Source organism: Micropterus salmoides, unplaced genomic scaffold, assembly GCF_014851395.1.
Source record: "Micropterus salmoides isolate LMB-PRFRI ecotype aquatic unplaced genomic scaffold, ASM1485139v1 Ms_hic_scaffold_3, whole genome shotgun sequence".
Taxonomy (NCBI): Eukaryota; Metazoa; Chordata; class Actinopteri; order Centrarchiformes; family Centrarchidae; genus Micropterus; species Micropterus salmoides.
In genome coordinates, this window is record NW_024042261.1 from 34,617,654 (window position 1) to 34,640,688 (window position 23,035).

General features: G+C 41.3%; 1 protein-coding gene across 2 annotated transcripts in view; it reads left to right on the plus strand.

The window, feature by feature from the left end:
• Positions 1-22,747, plus strand: part of nova2 (NOVA alternative splicing regulator 2) — an 87,031-nt gene extending 64,284 nt beyond the window's left edge. For both annotated transcript variants that reach the window (XM_038693089.1, XM_038693088.1), the window contains one exon: positions 10,192-22,747. In XM_038693089.1, the coding sequence (XP_038549017.1) occupies positions 10,192-11,214 (1,023 nt within the window). In that variant the 3' untranslated portion in view covers positions 11,215-22,747. The remainder of the gene's footprint in view (positions 1-10,191) is intronic.
• Positions 22,748-23,035: the final 288 nt, after the last annotated feature.

A 23,035-nucleotide genomic window follows, 5' to 3' on the forward strand; every position in this document is an offset into this window, starting at 1 on the left:
TGCAACGACCGCACTGCTGCGCTGTGAAACCCATTATTTTCAATGTCTTGCGCTGCGCCACAGCAGTTTGTTGCTGCGTTGAGCAAAGCACAAGCGCACTGCTCGGCGACTTCGCCCGCATTGTTGAACTTTTGCGCTGAACCCTGCGGCCAGCGCAGCGCAAATTGCTTCCTATCTGAAAGGGCCAAAAAGCTCTGTAAAGCAGAGGGGAGCTGCAGATTGAGCTGATAATTCTCTGTACATTCATCACAAGAAGCGACTCCTTTCACATTGTCACATTATTTTCACATTGTCATTTGTGTGAAAAATAGCAATTACAGCCTCTTTAACAAACATAAATTCAAAAAACAAAGGCAAACAGCTGACACGTGCATTAACAATACATCTGCTCCATTCTATTCTCTTGACTCGTGGTCAGGGTTTTACACTCCTGAGCAGTCTTTCTACAGTATGTTGCTTTCTTACCTTCTTACATAACATTTTATCTTTTTCTCCCTGTCAGTCCTGTGATTTGCAGTCTTTGCCTCACTGCTGAGTCAGCAGAATAACACATTCTGTCTGTGTCTCTTATCTGCTCCAAACAGTGATGACTGCATGTCTGCCATACATTATCACACATTTTACACACATGAATGCCACACACAGAACAATCAAGGTACGATGCAACATCATGCTTTCTTTCTCACTTCTTGTCATTCTTTCCTTCTTTTTGCTATTTAACTTATGTTGTTTCTTTCTTTAAGACATATTATCTGTGTGTGTGGGGGGGGGGGACCTTCTTCCTTCTGTGCTGCTGGACAGACAGATCACAGGAGAGGAGAGGAGATGAAATATTGTACTATCTGACAGTTCATTACACAAACAGATTTTGCTTTTTGACCCTTTCAAAAGAGACATTCTCTTGTGTTTTTTTCATTATCAGCAATTAGAAGTACCTGCAGTACTGTGTGCTCTACAGATAAATCTTTTCATCCTTTATTTTGACACATGATGTAAGAAGCTAATGACCTTCCTGACACTGCTGCCAGCAAACTCTTGCCGTTCATATTCCTCCAGTCAAACAGCAGCTCACATATAACAGCGGAATTAAACTGATTTGTCGTGTGATGGAGGATGCCTCCAATGCATCATGAGGGGGATTTGATGAACATTATTACACCCATCATTCCTCCTGCCCACGTCTCCTGTTTGGTAATACTCAGTCTCCTACAAATTGCATGTGTATATTATCATTAGTCATTTAGGTTCAGTATTAGACAGATGGGATGTTGGTGTGTGTAGATTAGTTTTCCAGAGTAGTTTCTTATAGGCCTACAATTGACATGTGATTAAGGTCCATCCTATAACTTCAGTTATGATCAGACTTGAACCTGACATTAACTAGAACCATACTATTTGTCGTGATAATATAGTATAGTCGCGTCAAATGGAAATATTCTAGATGAATAAATTAAAAGTCTGCTCTCACCCTCAAAATTCAACTGGACATGTTTGGTATCTCTGGAAACCTTGGGGCCTCCTTAAAAGTTTTGTGAGTTTGAACAAGTCTTGGCTGTACAACATGCATGTAACGATGGAGCCAGTGGAGGGTTTAGCCTGTTAAAGGAAACACACAATGTTTAACAGCTTCTTTTGCTATATTTGCACTTCAACCTGTTAAGGCAAAAACATCACATACAGTAAAATTATGTAATTTGATATTTTGTGTGTGTGTGTGTGTGTGTGTGTGTGTGTGTGTGTGTGTGTGTGTGTGTGTGTGTGTGTGTGTGTGTGTGTGTGTGAGCGTGTACATCTACAAGCACATGATGACAAGATTAATGTTCTCAGGAGAGGAAGATCTGTTCAGGAGATCACTTTAACTGCAGCATTACAGAATGAAAGCTACCCTTAATGTCTGTGTGCCGTGTGTTGCTGTGCACATAGAGGATATATTGTGTGTGTTCATGTGTCAATTGTTTTTCTGCTTAAAGATCCTGATTAATGAGTCAGAAAATGCCCCGAAATCGTGTGTGTGTATGTGTTAGAACGTGAGGTATAATCACTACGTGTATGTACATATTGTGTGGGCCCGTATACATGAATGTTATGTTAAGTATACATATCCGTCCAAGTTACCACTATGTCCCCTAAATGTCAGCCATTGTACCCTGGCTCTTCTGTCCTACAGTTATTTTTAACCTGCATGGGGGTTTCTGTGCTCCTGGACAGGCCAGAGAATGAAAGAAGAAAGACAGAAAAAGAGGGATGACACAGACCGATTGAGATAGAAATGGTGATGAGGGAAAGACAGAGAGAGCAAGCGAAGTAGAGGCAGAGAGGGAGAGAGAGAGGAGACTAAGCCTGTGGATCAGGAGGAGGCAGATTAAGCTAAAGTCCCCTGCTTAAGACTTCAAAGTTCAAACCCCGGCAGCCTCAACAGTTGTCCGCTGTCCTCCACTCGCTGTGTGTGGACATGTAGGTGTGCATGTACAGTACATCTTAGACAACATGTGTGTATTGTTTTGTGTGTGTGTTTATATGTTTATCTTTACATGCGTGGGATTGTATGCACCTTTTTAACACTAGTACAAATTCAATTGTGAACTTGTGTGTTTTTGTGTGTGTGCATCTGTGCCAGTGTGTGTGTGTGTGTGTAGGTGCGCGTGTGTGTGTGTGTGTGTGTGTGTGTGTAACTACACTGACTGTCGGCCTTGTGACCTGGACAGAATGCAACATAAAGTTTGAAGGAGAAGACAAGTCGTCATTACCAGCATGACAGCTCTGACATAGTGAGAGACAGAAGAAGAAAGGTAGGAAAGATAGAGGGATGAAGGAGTGATTAAAGATGAAGAAAAGGGAGAGATCAGATGGAAAGAGAAGGGAGGACAGAGAGAGCATTAACTTTCAGGATGCAGATACATAAATGTAATGCATTATTATTAGTAAGGAATAGATTACAAATGGGATTAAAGGTTGAGTTGCTGTGACCTATTAGGAAAAAGGAAAAAGTTTTTAAACACTTTCAGATACAAACCCTTGGGCTAGAATGTGTGGACATTTTTAAGATTAATTCATTAATTCATTAATTCATTAATTTGTGTGCAGAAAAACTATCCTAAATGCTACTTAACAAATCTTATCTCACAATGATATTTTTTTTAATCTAGCATGCAAATCTTTGAATTATTAAGTATAAATCCTTCATGTTTTTAAATGGTTTTAAATGTACATAACTTCTGCTTTTACCTGTAAAGTGTCTTTGAGTTTCCTGAAAAGCGCTATAGAAATAAAATGTATTATCATTATTATTATTATTAAATTTACATGCAATATAAATTTATTCACATATTTAACCCACATATAACCCTAACCCTAATAAAAACAATAAGACAAACCTGATTTAATCCCATGAATATTTTTAGCTTTTTTAAAATTTGAGTAATAATAACGTATAATAACAATTTATCATGTCAAGCCTCTGCCATTAATCTTTCAAGGAATTAATTTTGATTGTTGGTTATCACCTGTCTTCACCACCTGAAACATTTCCAGCTATGAGTAAATGGAAAAATCTTTACTGTCAATAATGCTCAGAAGAATTTTTTGGAATAAAGCTTTTTCTGCTCAGATTTGTGTTTCATAAAATTAGAATACAGACATAAAGTACGCCAGTGAGACCGTGGGCTGAAGATTTTAATACATCTGTGCTGCTGGTTAAATCCAGAAAAACTACCAAACCATTCTGTGAGCGTGTGTCAGTGTGCGTGTCTGTGTGAGTGCTGTCATGGCTGCTTTGTTTCCTCATTTGTTAAATGAGACATTGTTCACATTTCCATGCTTCGGTGACCTCAGCACCCTTTTCCTTATCTCTACTACTTGTCTATGCAACACACACACGTATACACACAATACATTTACACATTTGCAGATGCACATAAATACTTACATGCTTTGGTTGATGAAGCAAAGCAAACATTTCCCCCCCTCGACCTTGCTATCTGCTTAGAGGCTGTGAGGACAATATAGCAACTTCACAATTGTACCTTCACATTGCTGCCTGTAGTTACAAGGGTTGCTTCTCAACATGATGACATTAAAGAAAGGGTTGACAGTTTGGGGCAAAGTAGGCGAGGTGGAGGCCTTATAAAAGCTGTGTGAATCAGTACATGACTCATACTCTAACTGACAGGACTAAAAGGAAATCAACTTCTAATAATGCTTATAATAATATACTAATACTTTGACGTGACTGACATACCTGATAATATCTGATCATGTACACATTACTTATGTTATTTCAGTTAGGATAAAACAAACACAAAGAAATGTCCAGCAAATGAGAAAAATAGTTTTACCAATAGATCTGATCATTATTATCTTGTATTGATTATCCATGTTGTTTAGATGATGTTGAAGAAGTTATTTATAGTGTGGTATTAAAATGGACAAATAGAGTTTGTTTGTTCATTCACTAAGGTATGAGGTGTACGGGACTAGAGAGACAGCATGAGATTCTGCGTCTCAGCCTGCTGAGTGGAAGGAGGATGCTGTAGTTGTAGATGGAGCAAGTACAGCTGCATAAAAGGAAATTAACTTTCTCCTCATGGTGATGACAAGCAGCTGCACTATATTCTGAATTTCAATTGAAGAAGAAAATGCCAAGGGAAGATTGTCAGATCCTGATGAGCAGAGCCAAATTTGTGTGCCTGTTGGATGAGGCTGCTTAAGAGCTGCAAACCTAAAAGAATTATTGGTCTGGGTTTTAGTGACCCACAATGGTTATTTCAGAGGCTGTTCAAGTGGAAATCACTGAATGTCTTTTGTTTTTTTGTTATAAAAAAAGTCACATTTAAAGATTGTTGGCTCAAAGTACAAGATTTGAAATTTGACAGTTTTGGCATTGATAACCCCCCTAACAGTCCAATCCTGTACTTGTTCCAAGTTGCCCCCAAATCAGATCACCTCCCTCTGCTTCTGACATTGATTTGGACTTATCTGCTAAACCAGCATCCCTGCTGAAGTCAACATTTCCCATCCTTGCTCCTTCACAGTGTTTGCCTAAGTGTATTCATGAACAGGAGATTGGCTTTGACCTTCGACCTCAGCTCAGCAGCTGCAGCAACAGGACGTTCTACTCAGCAGCTGGACCGATGCCAAACTCTCCTCTCCACTGTGGAAAGTTCTCCTCCAACAGATAAAAAGCTCTTCAAGGAGAAAAAAAAATAAACAAAAAGGGAGACACCAGATGAGAAAATGTAGAAAAACACATGAAAGAGCCGTCACTGTAGGAGCAATTGCATGCATGCTGCCAACTGTCACATAATCTTCTTCTTTGTGGCGACTTTGCAGAGGTTCTGGAAGCAAAGGATTGTGGGTAGGTAGGAGGCTGCCTGGCTGAGTCGGCCATTAGAGTGAGCCGAACTTGATGATTTCACATTAAAACGCAATTCAGGTTGGTAACGGATTTTTTGTGGGTGGTAGTGTGTTTGTTTGACCTTGTAAGAAGAGGTTTGATTTATTGAACACAGAGAATAGAAAACAAAGAAGACTGAAGTAGGAATGAAGGTTTAAATGCTGTGGAAGATTGTAGCAGTAAAACATTATGATGCACCAATTGGGGAAGGACAAGGAGAACGTAGATTTATAATGCTATCTATGGAAAGAGGTCTAAAATATATCTAAATTTGCAAAAATTACAGAGGGAGTGAAAAACAACAATTTGTAGAGTGAAACGTGAGGAAGGAAAGCAGAGCAGGCAGGGGAGGAGTGGAAGTAAACTGAAAACCTCATTAGCAGAGAACCAGTTGGAAATAAAGATGGTAGATGTGATCATTAGAGCCAGGGGGATCAGACATCGCTGTACACCACTGTTTATCCTCCCACTTCTACACCAACATGATGTGTGTGTGTGTGTGTGAATTTCAGTGAAGAGTGCAGCGGATAAAAGGGTTCATGGGTAAAGTCCCCCCCGCGCGCTTGTCTCTTAGTTTTTTCATCCCTCATCTCCATTTTACCCCCCACCTCCTGCTCATCTCCTTATCGCAAAAAACAACCAGCATGAATGTTGCCAGTCAAACAAAAACATGCTGGAAGATTTTCAGATGCTAAATTAGACTTCTGAATGAAATTTAAGTCAGTGATGAATGCCAATGAGTGATATTTTTGTTGGCAAATTGTTCGCAAACAGCTCAAACTGATGTCCTGCTGTAATCACAGAATGGGGATCAAGGAGAAAAGAGGACAATCTTTACAAATGTTTCCATCTGTCAAAGGCTTTTATTTACACTACACCAAAGAAAATGGGATCATTAGTTTATATTTTTTTTTAGTAACTATGAATTGATTCAGAGTAGAGAAAGGGAAAGAGATCAAAACAGTATATTAATGTTTATAAGAAGGTTTATGAATCCGCTACAAATCATGTCATAGTATGACATATTGTGTTATTGTTTTAAGTAGTTAACTTTTCTCGAAATTAATGAATTATGTTAATAACTAAAAACATTTTAACAGTTTGGTCTAATGTAATGCACAGTTACAGTGGAACACAGTTCATTGGTTTATCAATTTGATTATTTTCCGTGTGATTTGGCGTATATTTTCTGTATAAATCAATAGCAGAAAAAAGATTCTTAATGACATTCTTATAATTTTTTTCAAGTGCTTTCTAGTAACTTAAAAGGTTACTTGACTACGGAGCCAATCCTCAGAGCTCAACAGAAAATATAGTCACTCAGCCCCAGCAGTGTTCGCACTTTGTTAGCACTTTGCTCTTCTCATTAATCTATGCAGGACAGCAGATTGTAGCAGAGTCTCTGATAGCAGCAGGATGTAAACAGACGTGTTGAAGGAGCCTCGCTGTGTACGAGCCTCACAGTAACAACACTAATCAATAGAAGGGGACTACAAACCAGTTCTGAGAGAAAAGATGAATGAACAAAAAGGGGGGGGGGGAATTGCACCTGTTAATCCTTCAGAGAGAAGACTCACAAATAAACACGTACAGTAGAAAGATAATTCTCTAATATTTAACTTGAAGCAGTGAGAAGTGAATATTTGATGCAGTCTGCAGGTTTGAAGGAGCTTGTATTATCGGCTCCCTTCTGCATGCCTCTTGCTAATTTTCTATTTCTATGTAAATTCATCTGCCACCTCGCAGAAAGGTGCGGTGCAGAGAGCGAGCCGTGGAACGCTGTGTGGTAACAAACTGCTGCATCGAGGCTGATGTTGTTTGGCTTAAAACTGCAAAAAATAGAGGTAGTGAGGGAGGGAGAAAGGAGAGGGTGAGACAAAGAAAGTAATTGGAATGGCCTTCGCATTTTTCTATTGTAAGTTGAATTGATCCCACTCTCTTTGGATTTTTCTTTCTCCTTTTCGTCTTTTATTTCTCTCTGCATGGAAAGACAGAAAACATTTTTAAAAAATAGCACATCTCATCCTCTTTTCTCTGCTGAATCGATCACCCCCTTCCATCTCTATCTTTTATTTTTTTGTCCTCTTATCTTTATCAAGGCCAAGTCTTTTTATCTCTCCAGCCCCCCTCCCCTAGTTTCTTCAACCCACACTCCCTCATTCTGTTCTCAGTATGAATATTCGACGTTCAGACAGACAACAGATAGCAGTGGTACTTTTGTCGGGAGTCGCTCTGCAGAGAGTGAGATCAATGCTAAGAGGAGAAAGCACAGCACTCATATTCACACCCACGTGTATTTGCTAGGCGGCTAATATGCTACAGAAGTCGATAACATCTCTTCCAGGTGTCTTTGTATGTGAAAAACAACATTGTGAAAACAATTTATATCATTTTGTTTGCACTGAAAAGCAAAGTAACAGATTTTCTTGCAATAAGTTGCACCATAAGTTTTTTGTTGAATGTTCACAGACACCTTCCTCTAGCCTGTTTCCATTCAAGCAAAGTGATGCTTTCATTGTGCACCAAGCCCAGTGGTGCAGTAGAGTGTGATGCATCACTCACTGCCTACCTCAACAGAGTAACAATGAACCTTTCACACACCAGGTTCATTCAGACCTCTGATCAGGACTTCAGACATCAGGGGTGAGTTCAGTGCCGACAAAACGTAGCAAAACGTTTTTTCAACGGAAACGGAGGTGCCTTGAACACCCTGTTCTGTACACAAGCGCACTGCATTTTCCTGCCTTTTTAACACCGTTGTGTTTACAAACTTGTCGCAGCTGATTGGGTAACACCTGTGACACGCCCACCAAACGGGAGAAAACACACCTTGAAGGCTATTGCGGAACGTTGCAAGCGGAAACGTGCCGTTCAATCCGTTGCAAACCGGTGCTAAACGTTTTGAGACTGACCTCACCCCAGGTCTCTGTTTGTATGTGATGGACTAGGGAAATATAGACATTAATCCATCCATCTATCCCTCGTCACCCGCTTATCCTGCGTACAGGGTCGCGGGGGGCTGGAGCCAATCCCAGCTGGCATTGGGCGAAAGGCAGGGTACACCCTGGACAGGTCGCCAGTCCATCGCAGATATAGACATTAATGTTCATCGTAAATATTTAAAGGGGAAAATGCAGTCACTTTGATTGGGTGTTAATCTTTTCACAACACAGTGTTTGTTAAGATAATTTGACAATGAGCCTTCTCTCCCTCAACATGAAAAGTTCCTGCTGATTATTGAATGCTTTACTGAGAGAATTAACAATGGTACTTACACCAACCTGAGCAAATCCTTGTTTCACTTTCTCTCAAATCTATGATTTAAAATTGGCATAATGATGAAACATTTTGTAATGCAATCCACAGAAATGTGTTTGTAATAATAACAATAACAATAATAACAATAATGCAATGTATGTTTTTTGGAAGCTGTCTTTGACTTCATATAGAGAGCCCTTGTTGGACAAAAATACACATTTATAAATGTCATAAAAAATTGGTATATATGTTTCATTAGTTTTATTTAATTTTAAATGGTGATTCGTCACTACTTTTTGTGCATCATGTCCATTCATTGACTGATACAGTAATATTATATTGTTTTATATATAATGAAAATAGTATAATAACAATTTTACATAATTTATAAAAATGTGAAATTAAATGTACTGTGCTGTGTTTGAACAGGTGTGTGTTTGCATGCGTGTGTGTGTCATCGCCTCACTCCCTTTCACTACCCTTTGAATGCTGGAGCTGTGTTTCCATGGCAACACTGACCTCTGGGAGTCAATGTTATTTTTTTCACAGAAGTACCCTCTTTAGAATTCCTCCCTCCCTCTCTCTATCATCCAACCTTCCCTCCCACTCTATTTACCTCTCTATCTCTTCATGTACTGTTCTCTCACCAACTTATCTCTTTCTTCTCTTTTCTCTCTGTTATGTACAAAAAGAAAACACTCTTGATTAGTTATGTGTTCAGGGGAGACACTGTCATTGCGCAGTCCATAATGTTGTATGTCTATCTCAGATTTGTCTCCTTCAGGAAACACACACACACACACAAAGAGTAAATCAGGAACTCTCTGCTTCTCACTCTCTCTGTATTCAGGCATGGTTTGGTCTATCTCTTTGCATCTTTTCTTTGGCTCTTTTTGTCTCCCATCCTCGTCGAGGACACCTCTGAAAAGCAGTTCCTGACAAAGTGCTTTTCAGCACTGACCTTGCCTTTAAAGTCTACTCTTGAGCTGAACCATGTGTGCACTACTTTACAGTGTTTTGCATGACAAAAGAAAGATTTTTCATCACCAATCTCCATCGCATAATTCTTCTTCTTTTTCTTATTGCACTGCCTATTTTGAATTCAAGTGGAGTTGTTGTCGTGTCTGTATAATTGTAGCATCACAGGTGTGACACTGTCTTTTTTGTCTCTCTCTGTTGCACATATGCAGTGTAGAAAACATTAAACAGCTGTCTATAAACAGTGACTAGACTACAAAGTATGTCCTTGTAGAAAGCCTCTCCTTCTTCTTCTACACCTTCCTTTCATGACTTTAGTTGATTTAATTGTCCAATCAGTAAAGGAACACTTTTCTCACTTGTATTTCTCTGTTCAGGTAATTTCATGTGATGCACATGTGGTTGCTTTTGTACACTGTCTGGAGTATCAGCTAAACAGCTAAAGCAGATTTGCTATGATTATGATAAAATATCTGTCACAGAGCAATAATCTATGATTTCTCTCTCTTTTTTTCCTCTTTTTCTACAACCATCCGGCCCCTCCCTGCTGCCCTTCCTACCAGGCCAAGCTGATTGTCCCCAACAGCACGGCAGGGCTGATCATCGGTAAAGGTGGAGCTACAGTCAAGGCAGTGATGGAGCAGTCTGGGGCTTGGGTCCAGCTATCCCAAAAGCCTGAGGGCATTAACCTACAGGAACGTGTGGTCACCATCAGCGGGGAGCCCGAGCAGAATCGCAAAGCCGTAGAGATCATCGTCCAGAAGATCCAGGAGGATCCACAGAGCTCCTCCTGCCTAAACATCTCTTATTCCAACATCACGGGGCCTGTCGCCAACTCTAACCCCACTGGCTCCCCGTACGCCAACTCTACCGAGGTTATGCCGGCCGCAGCAGCCGCTGCAGCAGCTACTGCTTCCTCCCTGCTAGGCCAAGCCAGCCTGGCTGGAGTCGGGACTTTCCCGACTACCATGTCCAGCCTCTCAGGCAATGACCTGTTGGCCATCACCTCCGCCCTCAACACTCTGGCCAGCTATGGCTACAACACCAACTCCTTGGGCCTGGGGCTGAACCCTGCTGCAGCCTCAGGGGTGTTAGCTGCTGTAGCAGCTAATGCAAACCCAGCAGCGGCTGCCGCAGCTAATTTGTTAGCATCCTACGCCAGCGATGCAACCACCAGCGCAGCTCACCCAGCGGCTGGTCTCGGAGGCTTCTCCCTGGGATCCCTGGCTGCTGCTACAGGGGCCACCAATGGCTACTTAAGCGCTGCATCGCCACTGGTGGCATCATCTCTACTAGCCACAGAAAAGCTAGCAGAAGGAGCAAAGGAAGTGGTTGAGATCGCTGTGCCAGAAAACCTGGTGGGAGCCATCTTGGGGAAAGGAGGGAAGACGCTAGTGGAGTACCAGGAGCTGACCGGTGCCAGGATCCAGATCTCTAAGAAAGGCGAGTTCATCCCTGGAACTCGGAACAGGAAGGTGACCATCACAGGTTCCCAGGCCGCCACGCAAGCTGCACAGTACCTGATCAGCCAGCGAATCACCTACGAGCAGGGGGTACGCGCCACCAACCCACAGAAGGTGGGCTAAACCTGACAGCAAATGAGAAACAAGGAGGAAAAGAGGGAAAAAAAGAGTGGGGGCTTGGGGGAGGAGTATAAAAAAAGCGAGAGTGAAAATGGAAAAAGGAGAGGAGAGCAAGAATGTCAGAAGAAATCGTCCACGCCGTTTCCTTCTGCGTGTTTTCAGTATTCTCTATTAAAAAAAATTTTTGAAGCGAAAGCAAAAATGTGCTGAGAAGACGAGGAGAGAGAGGAGCGAGTTATCACGCTGAAAAACCAAGAAAAAAATGTGTAACATGTAAATAAGGTTTTATTACTTAACGTCTTGACCTTTCGGGATTTTTTATTGTTTTGTTTTATTGTTTTGTTTTGTTTAGTAAATTAAGCTGTCTGTTTGTTCGTTTGTGTATTGTGTGGACAAAGCTGAATGCCATGTAGACAGGCCAACTGCCTGAGAGGCTACAAGAAGTGGGGGGAGGGAGGAAAGGGCATGGGCGCAGAGGGGGGGAGGGTTTGCATTTACAGGGTAGAACCCTCCAACCCCCTATTGCAAAAATCCCTTATGGAAATAACCTTTCTCCCTCCCTCCCCTGCAGCCCACACCCATCACCCTCCCATAGGGTTTTTGTTTTTCTTGTAGTTTTGATTTGCCCCTTGCCCCGCCTCCTCCCAAAGCCCCTCTCACTACTTTTATAATGAGCAAGACTGCAAACTTCAGCCTGGTGTGTCAGCGAAGAAACGCCCTCCACTCTCCCAACACCTTTTATTCTCTCCCCCACCTATGATCTCTCCTTCCCCCCTCCTTCCCCCTTTCTGGGAGATGAAGGAAGGGTGAGGTGAAATTGGGGAGAGGTGTGGGGGGTAGAAAATCAGTTGGGCGTTTCTTCATTTGCACACACACACACACACACACACACACACACACACACACACCCCGTATACCCTGTGATGTATCCCACAAGCAGTGCAGCGCTGCAGGGGTGTTACGGTACGTAGCACCCCCCGCCCCCCCTCCCCCGGCCCCCCATATGCAGCTCTAGTGTTTGAGATAGAATGCCGAGGCGCACGCTGATGACCTCACGTAGTGCGAAACCTAGAAACGACGAGAGTGATACTGTGCAAGCTGCGGCAAACACACAGGATCTATGGCATTTTTGCAGTCTGCTGTGATAATTCTGTTAATGATATTGTCGTGATTATTACGATAGGAATCATCACCATCGTCATTATTTATTAATGAGTTCACCCATAAAAAGCTCAGTTGTTTCTTTTTTTAAATCTGTGAATTCAGGTTGACATGAATGTAAATGAGACTATTTTTGATTTGAATCTCTTGTTTTAATTTAAGTGGATTGCAGATGAATAGTAATGTCACATAGTGTAATATATGTCTTATTTAAGTCCAGTAAGAAAGCCGCCCCAGGCATTAAGATCATTACAGTGAAGGTTCACCTTATATATCCAGTCAAAGAGCAGAACAGGGAACACACACTCACATGCACACACACGTACACACTGAAACTATATACTATGATGCCATATTTGGTGCTAAAAAGGGAATTCACCATATCTATGATGCAGACTGCAGTGAAACCAGTGCAGCGTCTTAGCAGCTATATTAACCTTAAACGCCTGGTTATTATGCTTGGCTATTCTAGCTCATGCTCCAAGATATCACTGCTGTTCTATCTGTAATAATACGCCCTGTTACAGTTTGCCTACAATGTAAAATTGTAACCAAAATGAATAATTGAGTTGAACTGAGACTAGTTCTAACTGCTACTGCTTAGCCTGTGGTCTTCCAAACCTTTACATGAACCCAAACCACAGACTAGATCAAGCAAGAGCAAGACTCACAACGTACTACTGAGAAATGCAAACATTGAGTAAGACAAAACACTGAAACATGAGGAGGGAACGTTGTTCGTCCAGGTTCCACTGCTAAGTCTGCAAGCCTCGCAAGTAGATTTGCTATTTTAAGGCAGGGTGCATATCAGTAAAGGAGATAAATAGCCTCACTGATCTTTGCCCTTATCAAGCAACCGTCCGACTGCCGATGAGGTAAAGGGCAGACATGAGAGATTTTCAACATATGTCCAGGGAGTTGAGCTTGTTTCTGCCTCTGGCAAACTGCGGGTCTCCCATGGTAACAGGTTTACTGCCCACTGTAGACCCAGGAGGCTGCTGAAGATGCTATTGTTTCTTTTGTTGTTAATTTTTTTGTTTGTGTCGTGTTATTTTTTTACAATCGGAGTACACTGAATTTTTGTCTTAATGCACTGTGAAGCGAGGGAGCGGTTCTCTCGGCCTATGAGGTCACGGATGTGTGCTGTAGACGGCATCGTGATTGGATGGTTTTTGTATGGCAGGGAAAAAAACACATATATGAAATATATGTAGAATGCATATGAAGAACTTCACCAGAAATGCACGTCATATCTGAATACTGAAGGAGGAGAAAGAGAGTAGGTCGATGAAGAGGGGATCAATCAATTGAGGTCACAAGATGAAATCAATTAGATTCTACTTACCTGTTGTCTTGGAAAAGTGTTTTGTAATTAGAGGGTGGGATGTTGTGGGAGAGGTGTCCAGTAGCAGATTAAAGAGACTGGAACAAATTCTAAATTCACTTTTCTATAGCAGCTCTGTCATTTTCATACACTGTTGAAAATGATAATGTACTGTACATCCAATGGGCAAATCCCTGGACAGATACTAAAGTTCAACAGGAATCGAAGTGTGACGGAATGTAAAATGCCAAAAATGAGGAGGGGGGTGCATTTGATTTATTGACCTAAACAGCTTTGTGAGGGGAAGGAACTCCTCTAAGATTTAAAAAACAATACCTTTTGATTCTTTTTAAACCAATCCGACCCAAAATCCTCCACTGTGCTATCGAATCTGTCACTCTGTTGGAGCGCCAGTGAGGGTTTATCTCCACAGCTTGGTAAGGAGGCTTCTTTACTCCCATCTAACACCATCCACACTCTCCTCACCCTCCCTCCCACCCGTCCTCAGTCCTCCAGTGCACTCCCATCCTGACACCCCCTCTCCTCCTACCACATCGCTCCATGGGTGACTATGTCTGGTGTTACGATCAATGCATGACTGCTGCTTGCCCTGACAAACACAACAGATTGAGTCTCTCTTCTCTTTGCCTCCTCGGGCGGCTGAGGCTCGGAGACGCCCTGACGCACCACCATCAGAAAAATGACCACACCTGCAGAGGAAGTCGTAGTTAAGGCTCGCAGGGCACAGTGCACAAGCACTCTTATCCGTAGTTTGGATTGATGCGTTTCATTTTATTACACTGAAGCGAAACATTGTTAATTTGGAATATCTTGCTGCACAAACATAAAACATACACATATCATGAGGGAATATTTTATCATTGATGGGGTTTGACTGGATTTATGTTTGACATCTTGTGGCAAAAACCACATAAGACCATAGGAAAAATACTGTGCTTTTGTTCCACTGTAGAACTGAACTGTGCTGTAAGCAGTCAGTAACTGATTTTCCATTTTATTTAATGCATGTTTGTGCAGGTGTTGTTTTACAATTTACTTAAGAAAAAATGGCAAACATTTAGTGATTACAGCTTTCCAAATGAAAGGATTTGGTGCTTATTTCTGTCTTATATTATTGTAAATTGAATATATTGTGGTTTCGGACTGTTGGTCAGACCAAACAAGCCATTTGTAGAGGGTTCTGGAAACTTATGAAAGGCACTTTTCACTCTTTTCTGCAATTTTATAAACTGAACAAATCATCACAGTTAATATTTTGAATGAAAATGAATTGAAAGATATGAAAATTATTATTATTTACAACCGTAGTTGTGTTAGTTTTTCCTCTATTTGGGACAAACCTGCTTTGTAATCTATGGAAAGCCAATGGGTGCAGATTCTTTGCCATAACCACTGCAGGTTTACTACGTTGTCCAATTTGCCTGAAAACCTTCAAGTTTCATCGCTACCTTAGTTTGGATGCAGCACAGTGTGTTTACAGTGGAAAAACTGCATCGTTCCTGTTGTAGGTGCCAGTTGTGTTGGTTATTACGGAAACGGACATATTTTCATCTCATTGATGAAACCTTAGGAGGATCTTTTTTGGTTTTGTCTTTTACATGGCGGCCAATCTCTTTAGTTTTCTTAATGTTAGGGGATCGAGATAAAATGTGATGAGTACTGGAAGCAATACACGTAGTGGCATATTGTCTTGTCCTGTCCTTTATCCTCTGTCTGCCATAGGAGCTTTTGGATTTACATGTAGATGATGAATAGGTTTACATGAGTAAATTTTTTTAGTTTGTGGAAAATGCTGCTATTTAATAATAACTGATGTACTAAAAATACAAGGTCAAAACATATCGAAATCTGTCCTTTAGCTGGAGAAGCTAGTGTCAAGTGGCAGTGTAATACACGCTCTGTTATAAGCTGACAATAAGTTAATAATATTGTAATTCTAACCTGAACAAGTTAAACCTGTGCCAAAATAGGTCTTTACAGAGTGAAGCTGTAAATGTGTTGAATTTAACCACATTAGATAAGAGGAGACATACTTTTATATTAAGAAAATGTGAAAAGTGCCAAATGAACCATATTTATAATTTACATAGGAAGGGAGTAGTCTACGTTTTTAAGAACTAGATAGGCTAACGGTCACAGCGCCTCAGTATACGCCTCAGTTTGTTTAAGCCCTCTCTGTTCCTGCCAGAAGAGGCGGGGCCGCCATGTTAGCCAGTCCTCTTGGAACTACCCTTCCCAGAATGCAACAGCACTATGACTCTGGGGCTAGACAAATCAATATAGTGATAGGTTAGCATAATTATGCTAAAAAAATGTGACTTGATAGCATTCTTAAATACAGCCTTTTATAGTTACAATGAAAATGTATTTTGTGGAAATAGATGTTATCTTTTTTGCACGTCTATATTGCATGATATCAAAGTGAAGCGTGGACAAAAAAAAGGAAAAAAGATCAAAGAAACAAAAAAGAAGTTACAAAAAAATTAGGCAGTGTGTGTCATTCATTTTTCTGAGACAAATCTTTGCATGCCAATAAGGGTAGAGCATTTTGATATTGTTTTACACGCGTTCAAACGTCCGTTGTTTTTCGATGCAACCACGTTGAGTCCACCGGCCAAACGTGAACAAAATGTTTGATTGTGACGTCACAACAGAATGAGTATTTTGCGGTTAAGTTGTCCAACCATCCTCAAGGGGATACAAATAAAACTCTTGAACAAACCTAAGACTATTTTGCTACTTGCTGAGCGAGCTTGTACTAAAAAAATTCTCAGTTGCTAACTTTAGAAATAAAAATCAGGATTTAATTTCATATAAAGACTGAGGTTGTCCATGAATGTACTCACCTCTGCATAAGTTTGCATATCACTCCTCTGACCATTGACGTGCAGTAGAGGCTTCCCTGTGTTTTTGTGTGTTTTTGTACTCTAACATTACTAACCCTCGATGCACTGTGTGTCGAGATCTCAGTATAAGTCTGTTGTCTGTCCTCTTCCCCCCCACACACACACACTCTGAGCTCTGGCTTGTCTTGTCATTGATATGCACCTTATTGACCTCAAATATGACACGGAGCATCTTCAGCCCCATCAGTGGGGTCAGGAGAGATTTATAAAAAGAGAGTGTGTGAGAAAGAGAGGTGAAAACTCCCTCCCTCACAAATCCCCAAAAATAAACACACTGTCTGCTGCACTCTCTGTATCCCTTGGGTGCCTCACTGCAGAATTTGGGACAGATTGTGTTTTCACTTCCTTAATATGCAATCCAAGGCTCTGATCTCGGAGAGAGAAACAACACTGAACATTGCCAGTGTATTTCCAAAGTGGTAATGTTTTGAATCCTGATCCAGCCTCCTCTCTTCTCTCTCTCTCTCTCTCTCTCTCTCTCTCTCTCTTAATCAGTTCAATTAAATTCAAATAGCTTTATTGGCATGAACAAACACATGTTGTTGCCTAAGCAGTTTATAAAAGATTCACAAATATTACATATTATATATACATATTAAATACACAGGTGTCACATAAGCAGGTTCTGTATTAAACCGATGCAGTCCACTCTGCGATTGCTTCTTTGATTCTTTGGAGCTGCCACCCCTTCACCACACACAACAAATGCCCCCCAGCTGAGTTAGATGCTTTATTGGCTTTAGTATCAAACAAAAGAAAGAGAAATTTTGCCAAAGTCTTTCCACCTCTCTCACTCTCTAATTCATTATTATGCAACCCAGAAACCAGTTTTTTCAGTGTGGTCATGTTTTGTATTCTGACAGATGTTGTCATGGGAAATGGCTTCCTACAAAACTCCCAAAAAAGAAAAAAAAAATCTAAATTTCCACTTCTGCTCCTAGTGACATGTTTGCACTAAACTTTCTGCTGTTATTGTGCATGGCAGGCCGGGCTAAGGTGGGGGTCAGTGTGCGAGACTACTGTAGATGTGTAGCCTTACTGTAGGTGTTTATTCAGCAGTGTATTTAGATGTGCATGCTCCTCTCTCTCCCTCTTTCTGAGTTTGTCTGCTTTAGGCCAGCTCCGTGCTCGTGGTGTCTGTGTTGCGACGTAGCCCGCTAGTCATGTTTTCTTTCTCTTTTTTTATTGTGATGCGTAGAGGAATGCAAACTTAACTCTCACCTGCTCGCCAGGTGACCTCATTGCTTCTTAGTGGGTGTGGCTCTCCGACATAGTCCTCAGCTCTTGTTTATTGCCCCTCCCCTTCACCGGCACCGCCCCACCCACACCTCCACAAACTCAAACCCACTCTCACCCACACCCACCACTGACCCTGCCACCTTTTCAAACACCCTCTAAGGCATTTTATGGGACCCCGCTCTTCCCCTTTTCCACCCCTCTTTCTCCCCCAACTCGGGCCCCATCAAAGCACCAGCAACTGTAGACTGCATTTTTCATATCACTGTTTTTCTGTTCCTTCTCGTTCTCTGTTGATTTTTTTTCCTGGTTTTGATTTGTACTGTATGCTCTGTCTAACCTAGACCAGTTTTAACAAAATGCCATTTCTGTGTGTAGCCTGTTTACCCCTGCCCCACACACACACACACACACACACACACTCTCTCTCTCTTTCTCTCTCTCTCTCTCTCTCTCTCTCTTCATGCCCTCCTTTTTGCACTTTCACTGCCCACTTCTCCTCCTTTCCTAAACATACACACACTTTCCTCCTCCGCCTCCCACGAGTCTCTTCTCTCGAGTGCCAAAATAGAACAGAGAGGAAAAAAACAAAACAAAAAAAGACAACAACAACAACAACTACCATTCCAAGCGTTTCTTTGAGTTGTTCTTGTGTGTCGGACATCCATCCTGGAAGCACCCATGAAGCCAGCATGCTCCGCCCTCATAACATGATGTCGCTCATGACGCCTCAACTGAACAGCACCTTGCCCCCCACCACCACCACTCCTCCTCCTCCTCACCACCCCCCACAGAGCTAAACCCGACAAGGATTAACCCCTCTGCAGGTTGGCTACCTACCTACTGTCCTGCCTCTCAACCTACCTAAAAAGCCCTACCGCTCATGCCAGCTGCTTTCCTAATTCTGTCATCTCTTCAGCCTGTGGGACTTCATTGATTGTGTGCCATAGTGTTGGGGGCACCTTTCACTCTCCTCACCTTCCCCTCTTTCTACCCCCCCTCACCTTTTCTCTCTATACCCCCCCCCCCTCCCCCGCTCTTGCTCCATTTGATTTTTCTCGATGGGAAAGATTCAAAAACTCCATTTTCTAATGATGATTTTTTTTGTTGTCGTTTAACATCCAAACCACGCACGCCGACACACGCACCGCCCCCATGTGGTGATGTGGGGAGTGTTTACGCACCGTCAGCTGCGCAGCCATCCTCTGTCTTCTTGAACTTTTTGAACTTTCACCCCCTCATGAACTTTATTGACCTTCTTCCTCCTCCTCCTACCCCCCTTCTGTGTTCATCCAACTGTTTGGACGATAACTCTCCATTCCATCCCCAAAACCTCTGAGACTGTGCAATGCTAGCTGATATGATTGGATTTTTTTGTTTGTTTGTTTGTTGCTCATCATTGGGGACAATTCTCTGAGATATAAGTCGAAAAAGAACAAAAAAAAACATATGAAAGGAAGAAAAAAAAACATCCAAAAAAAGAAATGCAGACAAACAAAAAAAAGAAAAAACACTAAACAATTGTTTCTCCACAATTAAATTTTTTTTCTCTCTCATTGTAAATATTTTTGTCAGATTTTTGCTGAGCTGTAAAGAGAGAAGTGTTGAGCAGAAAGGGGCCGGCAGCATAAAGAGGTACTAGTGGACGCAGTAGACGATCATTACACTTCTCATACTCTGTATCGGATAGTTAGGTCTGCCTGTATAATCGGCTATGCTAGTTCTACTGTGTTAACCTGTGCTGTTGTTATTAGTGTTGATTTACCTACTGTATTCGCTGTTTAGCTTCCATGTTGGTTAGCAAACTCTGTAGATACCTGTGCTCATCATATATTAATACTAACCTTGAGAAGTAGTCCGAGCCATTCTCAACGTAGGCTTGTTTTTGTACATTTGTTGATGTTTTCCTAACAGTGAGTTGTAGTGGCGCTAGTATCTTTTATCATCAAACCATAGTTATTGAAAATGCTTGGTCATGTTAGAGACATATCATCGTGGAAAACGGCTCAACTCGGCTCCTCCAGGTTAAAAAAAAAAAACCCAGGGAGGTGGACAAAAGAAAATTAAAAAAAAAGAAATGAAGCTCCTCCTGGGCAACAAAATGAGGAAGCTGAGCTGCTAACCTTTGTGCAATACAGTCCTAGTTTACATAACATAGAATGATAGTTTAACGATGATTAACCTCTGCAGGTGCCGCTCAACCATCCTGCTGCCTGCAGAACCAAACTTGTGGCATATCTCCATATTTCACCTGTACATCCGAGACATTTTGAAAGTATTAAAGTGACTGCGTGAGATTAGACTCAACCATTTCATTGCATTGCTCTGAGCTCCACTCTTGATTTATGCTGCCTGCCCCATTGCCCTGAGAACACCACATGAGCTATTTATTTCTCAGACTATTATTATTATTATACTATTAATAAATAACAACGCAACAAGAAAAATGGAACGACTGGAAAAGGTGAATTAATATTAGTATTGTTTTGTTTTTATTTTTAGTATTTTAGTGGTTGCTTTTAACAACATTCATTAACTGACTTAAAGAGTATTGAATATTTAATGTAATTGTAGCATTGTGTTTGTAAAGAGAAAAAAAACTTAGTGAGTTGTGTTTCTTGACTTGTGGATTACCAGTGAAGTGGGCAATCTAGTGCTAATATATATGAGGTCTTTTTTTAAGGATTCTTATTTTTTGCGACAGCAACAGCAGTCATTATAAATGTTCATTTTAGCATCACCTGTCTTCCGTTGTCTTATTCTTCACCTTCCACCACACTCTGCATCATCACAGTAACACATCGCAAGTCTGGGGGTGGGCAAGAGTGTGTGTTTGTGTGAGTCATGAAGTGTGTATGTGGGTTTGTGTGGAATCTGGGAGCAGATGTGTGTTTGTCATGAACGTACGTGTGGGTGTAAGTTAACAAACTTGTGTGTTTATTTGTGTGTGTCTATGCAAAATGTGGTAGATGTGGAGTAAATGTGTGTGTGTCCCTGTGTTTGTCTGCTCACGTGTGTATGAGTGCATGTTTCTGTGTGTGTGAGTGTATGTGCTCGCTGGCTCTGTGAGAGCAGGGTTCAGGGTGGGTGTTCTGTCCAGTGTCCACCAAAAGCTAAAACCTGTCAGGATTCCATACCTCCTGATGGAACCTCCTGACGTTATAGCTGCAAACCCTCATCATGTGATCTGACTCAACTCGACTGTCCATAACCCCCTCAGTCACCTGACCAACCAAATCAACCAATCACTGTCCACCACTACCGCCTTCCCCTGCGCCATCCTTTGCTGCACACCACGTCAGCCCCATGTGATGTTCTCCATCGATAACATACTACTGTCACAATCTACTGTTACATGCTGACAGATCTGGGGATAAATACTCATCTAGAATGGACGTTCAAGTGTTCAAACCTGAGGTGCACTTGCTTTTGTTTTTCAAAACAAAGTGTCAAAGTGTTTGCAAATTAATCAAAGCGCTCTTTAAGTTGCTCTAACAAAACAAGTATACCTCTAGTTGTTTGATTTCTGAAGGGTCAGCTCACCTAAAAATAAAAGTTTTGTTTGTCAAGGTTTTGAGATATGTGTCTCCAAAACTTCTGCCTCAATCCCAAAACCAATGGAGATGAATGGAATTTAGTTTGTGGTGCTCACAGCTTTGAAACTTTACATTTAAAGAATCAATGGTAACCTTTCTTTGCAGAAACCGTGTCCCCGTTGCTCTGGGTAAACCACAAACGTAACAAGCGAAATTCAGTGTTTGGGGACTGGTGACAGAAATCTCAGAGACAGATATCTCAAAACAAATACTGTTATCCGCATAATTAGATAACACTAGAGTTAAGTGAGAAAATATTTCACAATTTGGATGAACTGACCCTTTAGTCTGCATTTGGTGCACTTGTTCCGTTTGTTTTCATCAGCATCATTGGAAAGCATTTAAATTCATGTATTTTTCCCCAGAGCTGCATATTACATTCTACTGTTCATACTACTGTACGTGCTGCATACTACCTTACCAGGACAGATTTCACCTTAACCTGTCTTCATGCCAATCACCAAGGAGTCAGTTGCAAGGCAACCGGCTTCCGCCACAACAAACCAACCTACCAACCAACCATCTTCCTCAACCGCCGAGGCCACGCCCACCTGACTATGAGCGTTCCATAGAAGAAGAGATAGAGGAAGAGAGAGGATAGGAAGAAGGGATGAAAGACGAAAGAGACGTAGTTGTGATTCTCAGGGTGTCTTATATTAATCTAATGTTCAGTCTGTTCTCCAGTCTCTCACTGGTGTCCTGTTGCCCCTAACTGAGCCCAAAGACGATCATGTCCTTCCATGATAAATTCCTTGTACAATTGATTGACTACTGACCAATTCCTCTCGATCAGTTGATTGATAGTATTGATTGACCAGTTCTCTTGACAGATGCTACACAGACAGTCAGGTGAATGAAGCTAGGCACTGTAACTAATGTTTACAACCCAAATGAGACCAACAACGCTGTTGAAAGAATGTCTAGGACTTTAAAAAAAAAAAAAGAAAAAAATAAGAGAGGGACAAATCTCTGAACAGTACTTATTTCTAAATGATGGAACTTTTCGCCTACTTTCTATGTGACATGAGGTAATGTAATTTTTTTCAATCATTGCATGTGACTATTTTGATTTGCAATGAAACTGTTAGAATGGATGGTACATTTGTGACGTCAGTGCAACGTTTAGATGCCGATGCTAGAAATCAATGTCGGTGTCTTATAACAGTGTTTTTATGTCGCCGTGAGGAGTGCTTATGGACCAATGAATGCTAAATGTGTGACCATACAAAGCTGTAAAGGTTTTGTTTATTTGTACATGGTTATGGGTAAAATAAACCATTGAAGCAAAGTAACATCTTTAGTCTTAAGGAGTAAGCCCTCACACATTTGTTTGTCAGTACCAACAACGGTACTTTGAAAGCTTTGGATAATGCAGTAGATACATTGTTATGAGGTAAGTTTCAACAGTAAAAGTTGATTCAACATGGCACCTGGTAATGTGCTTCCATTCTGATATTCTGAGGTTTCTTAGGAGTGCTTGATTTAGTCGGGTCAACGTGTTAGGCAAGGTCAAGAATCGAAGACAATCAGCGTTTTGATCCACTTTCACACATGACAGGCATCACAATTAAGAATGGGTG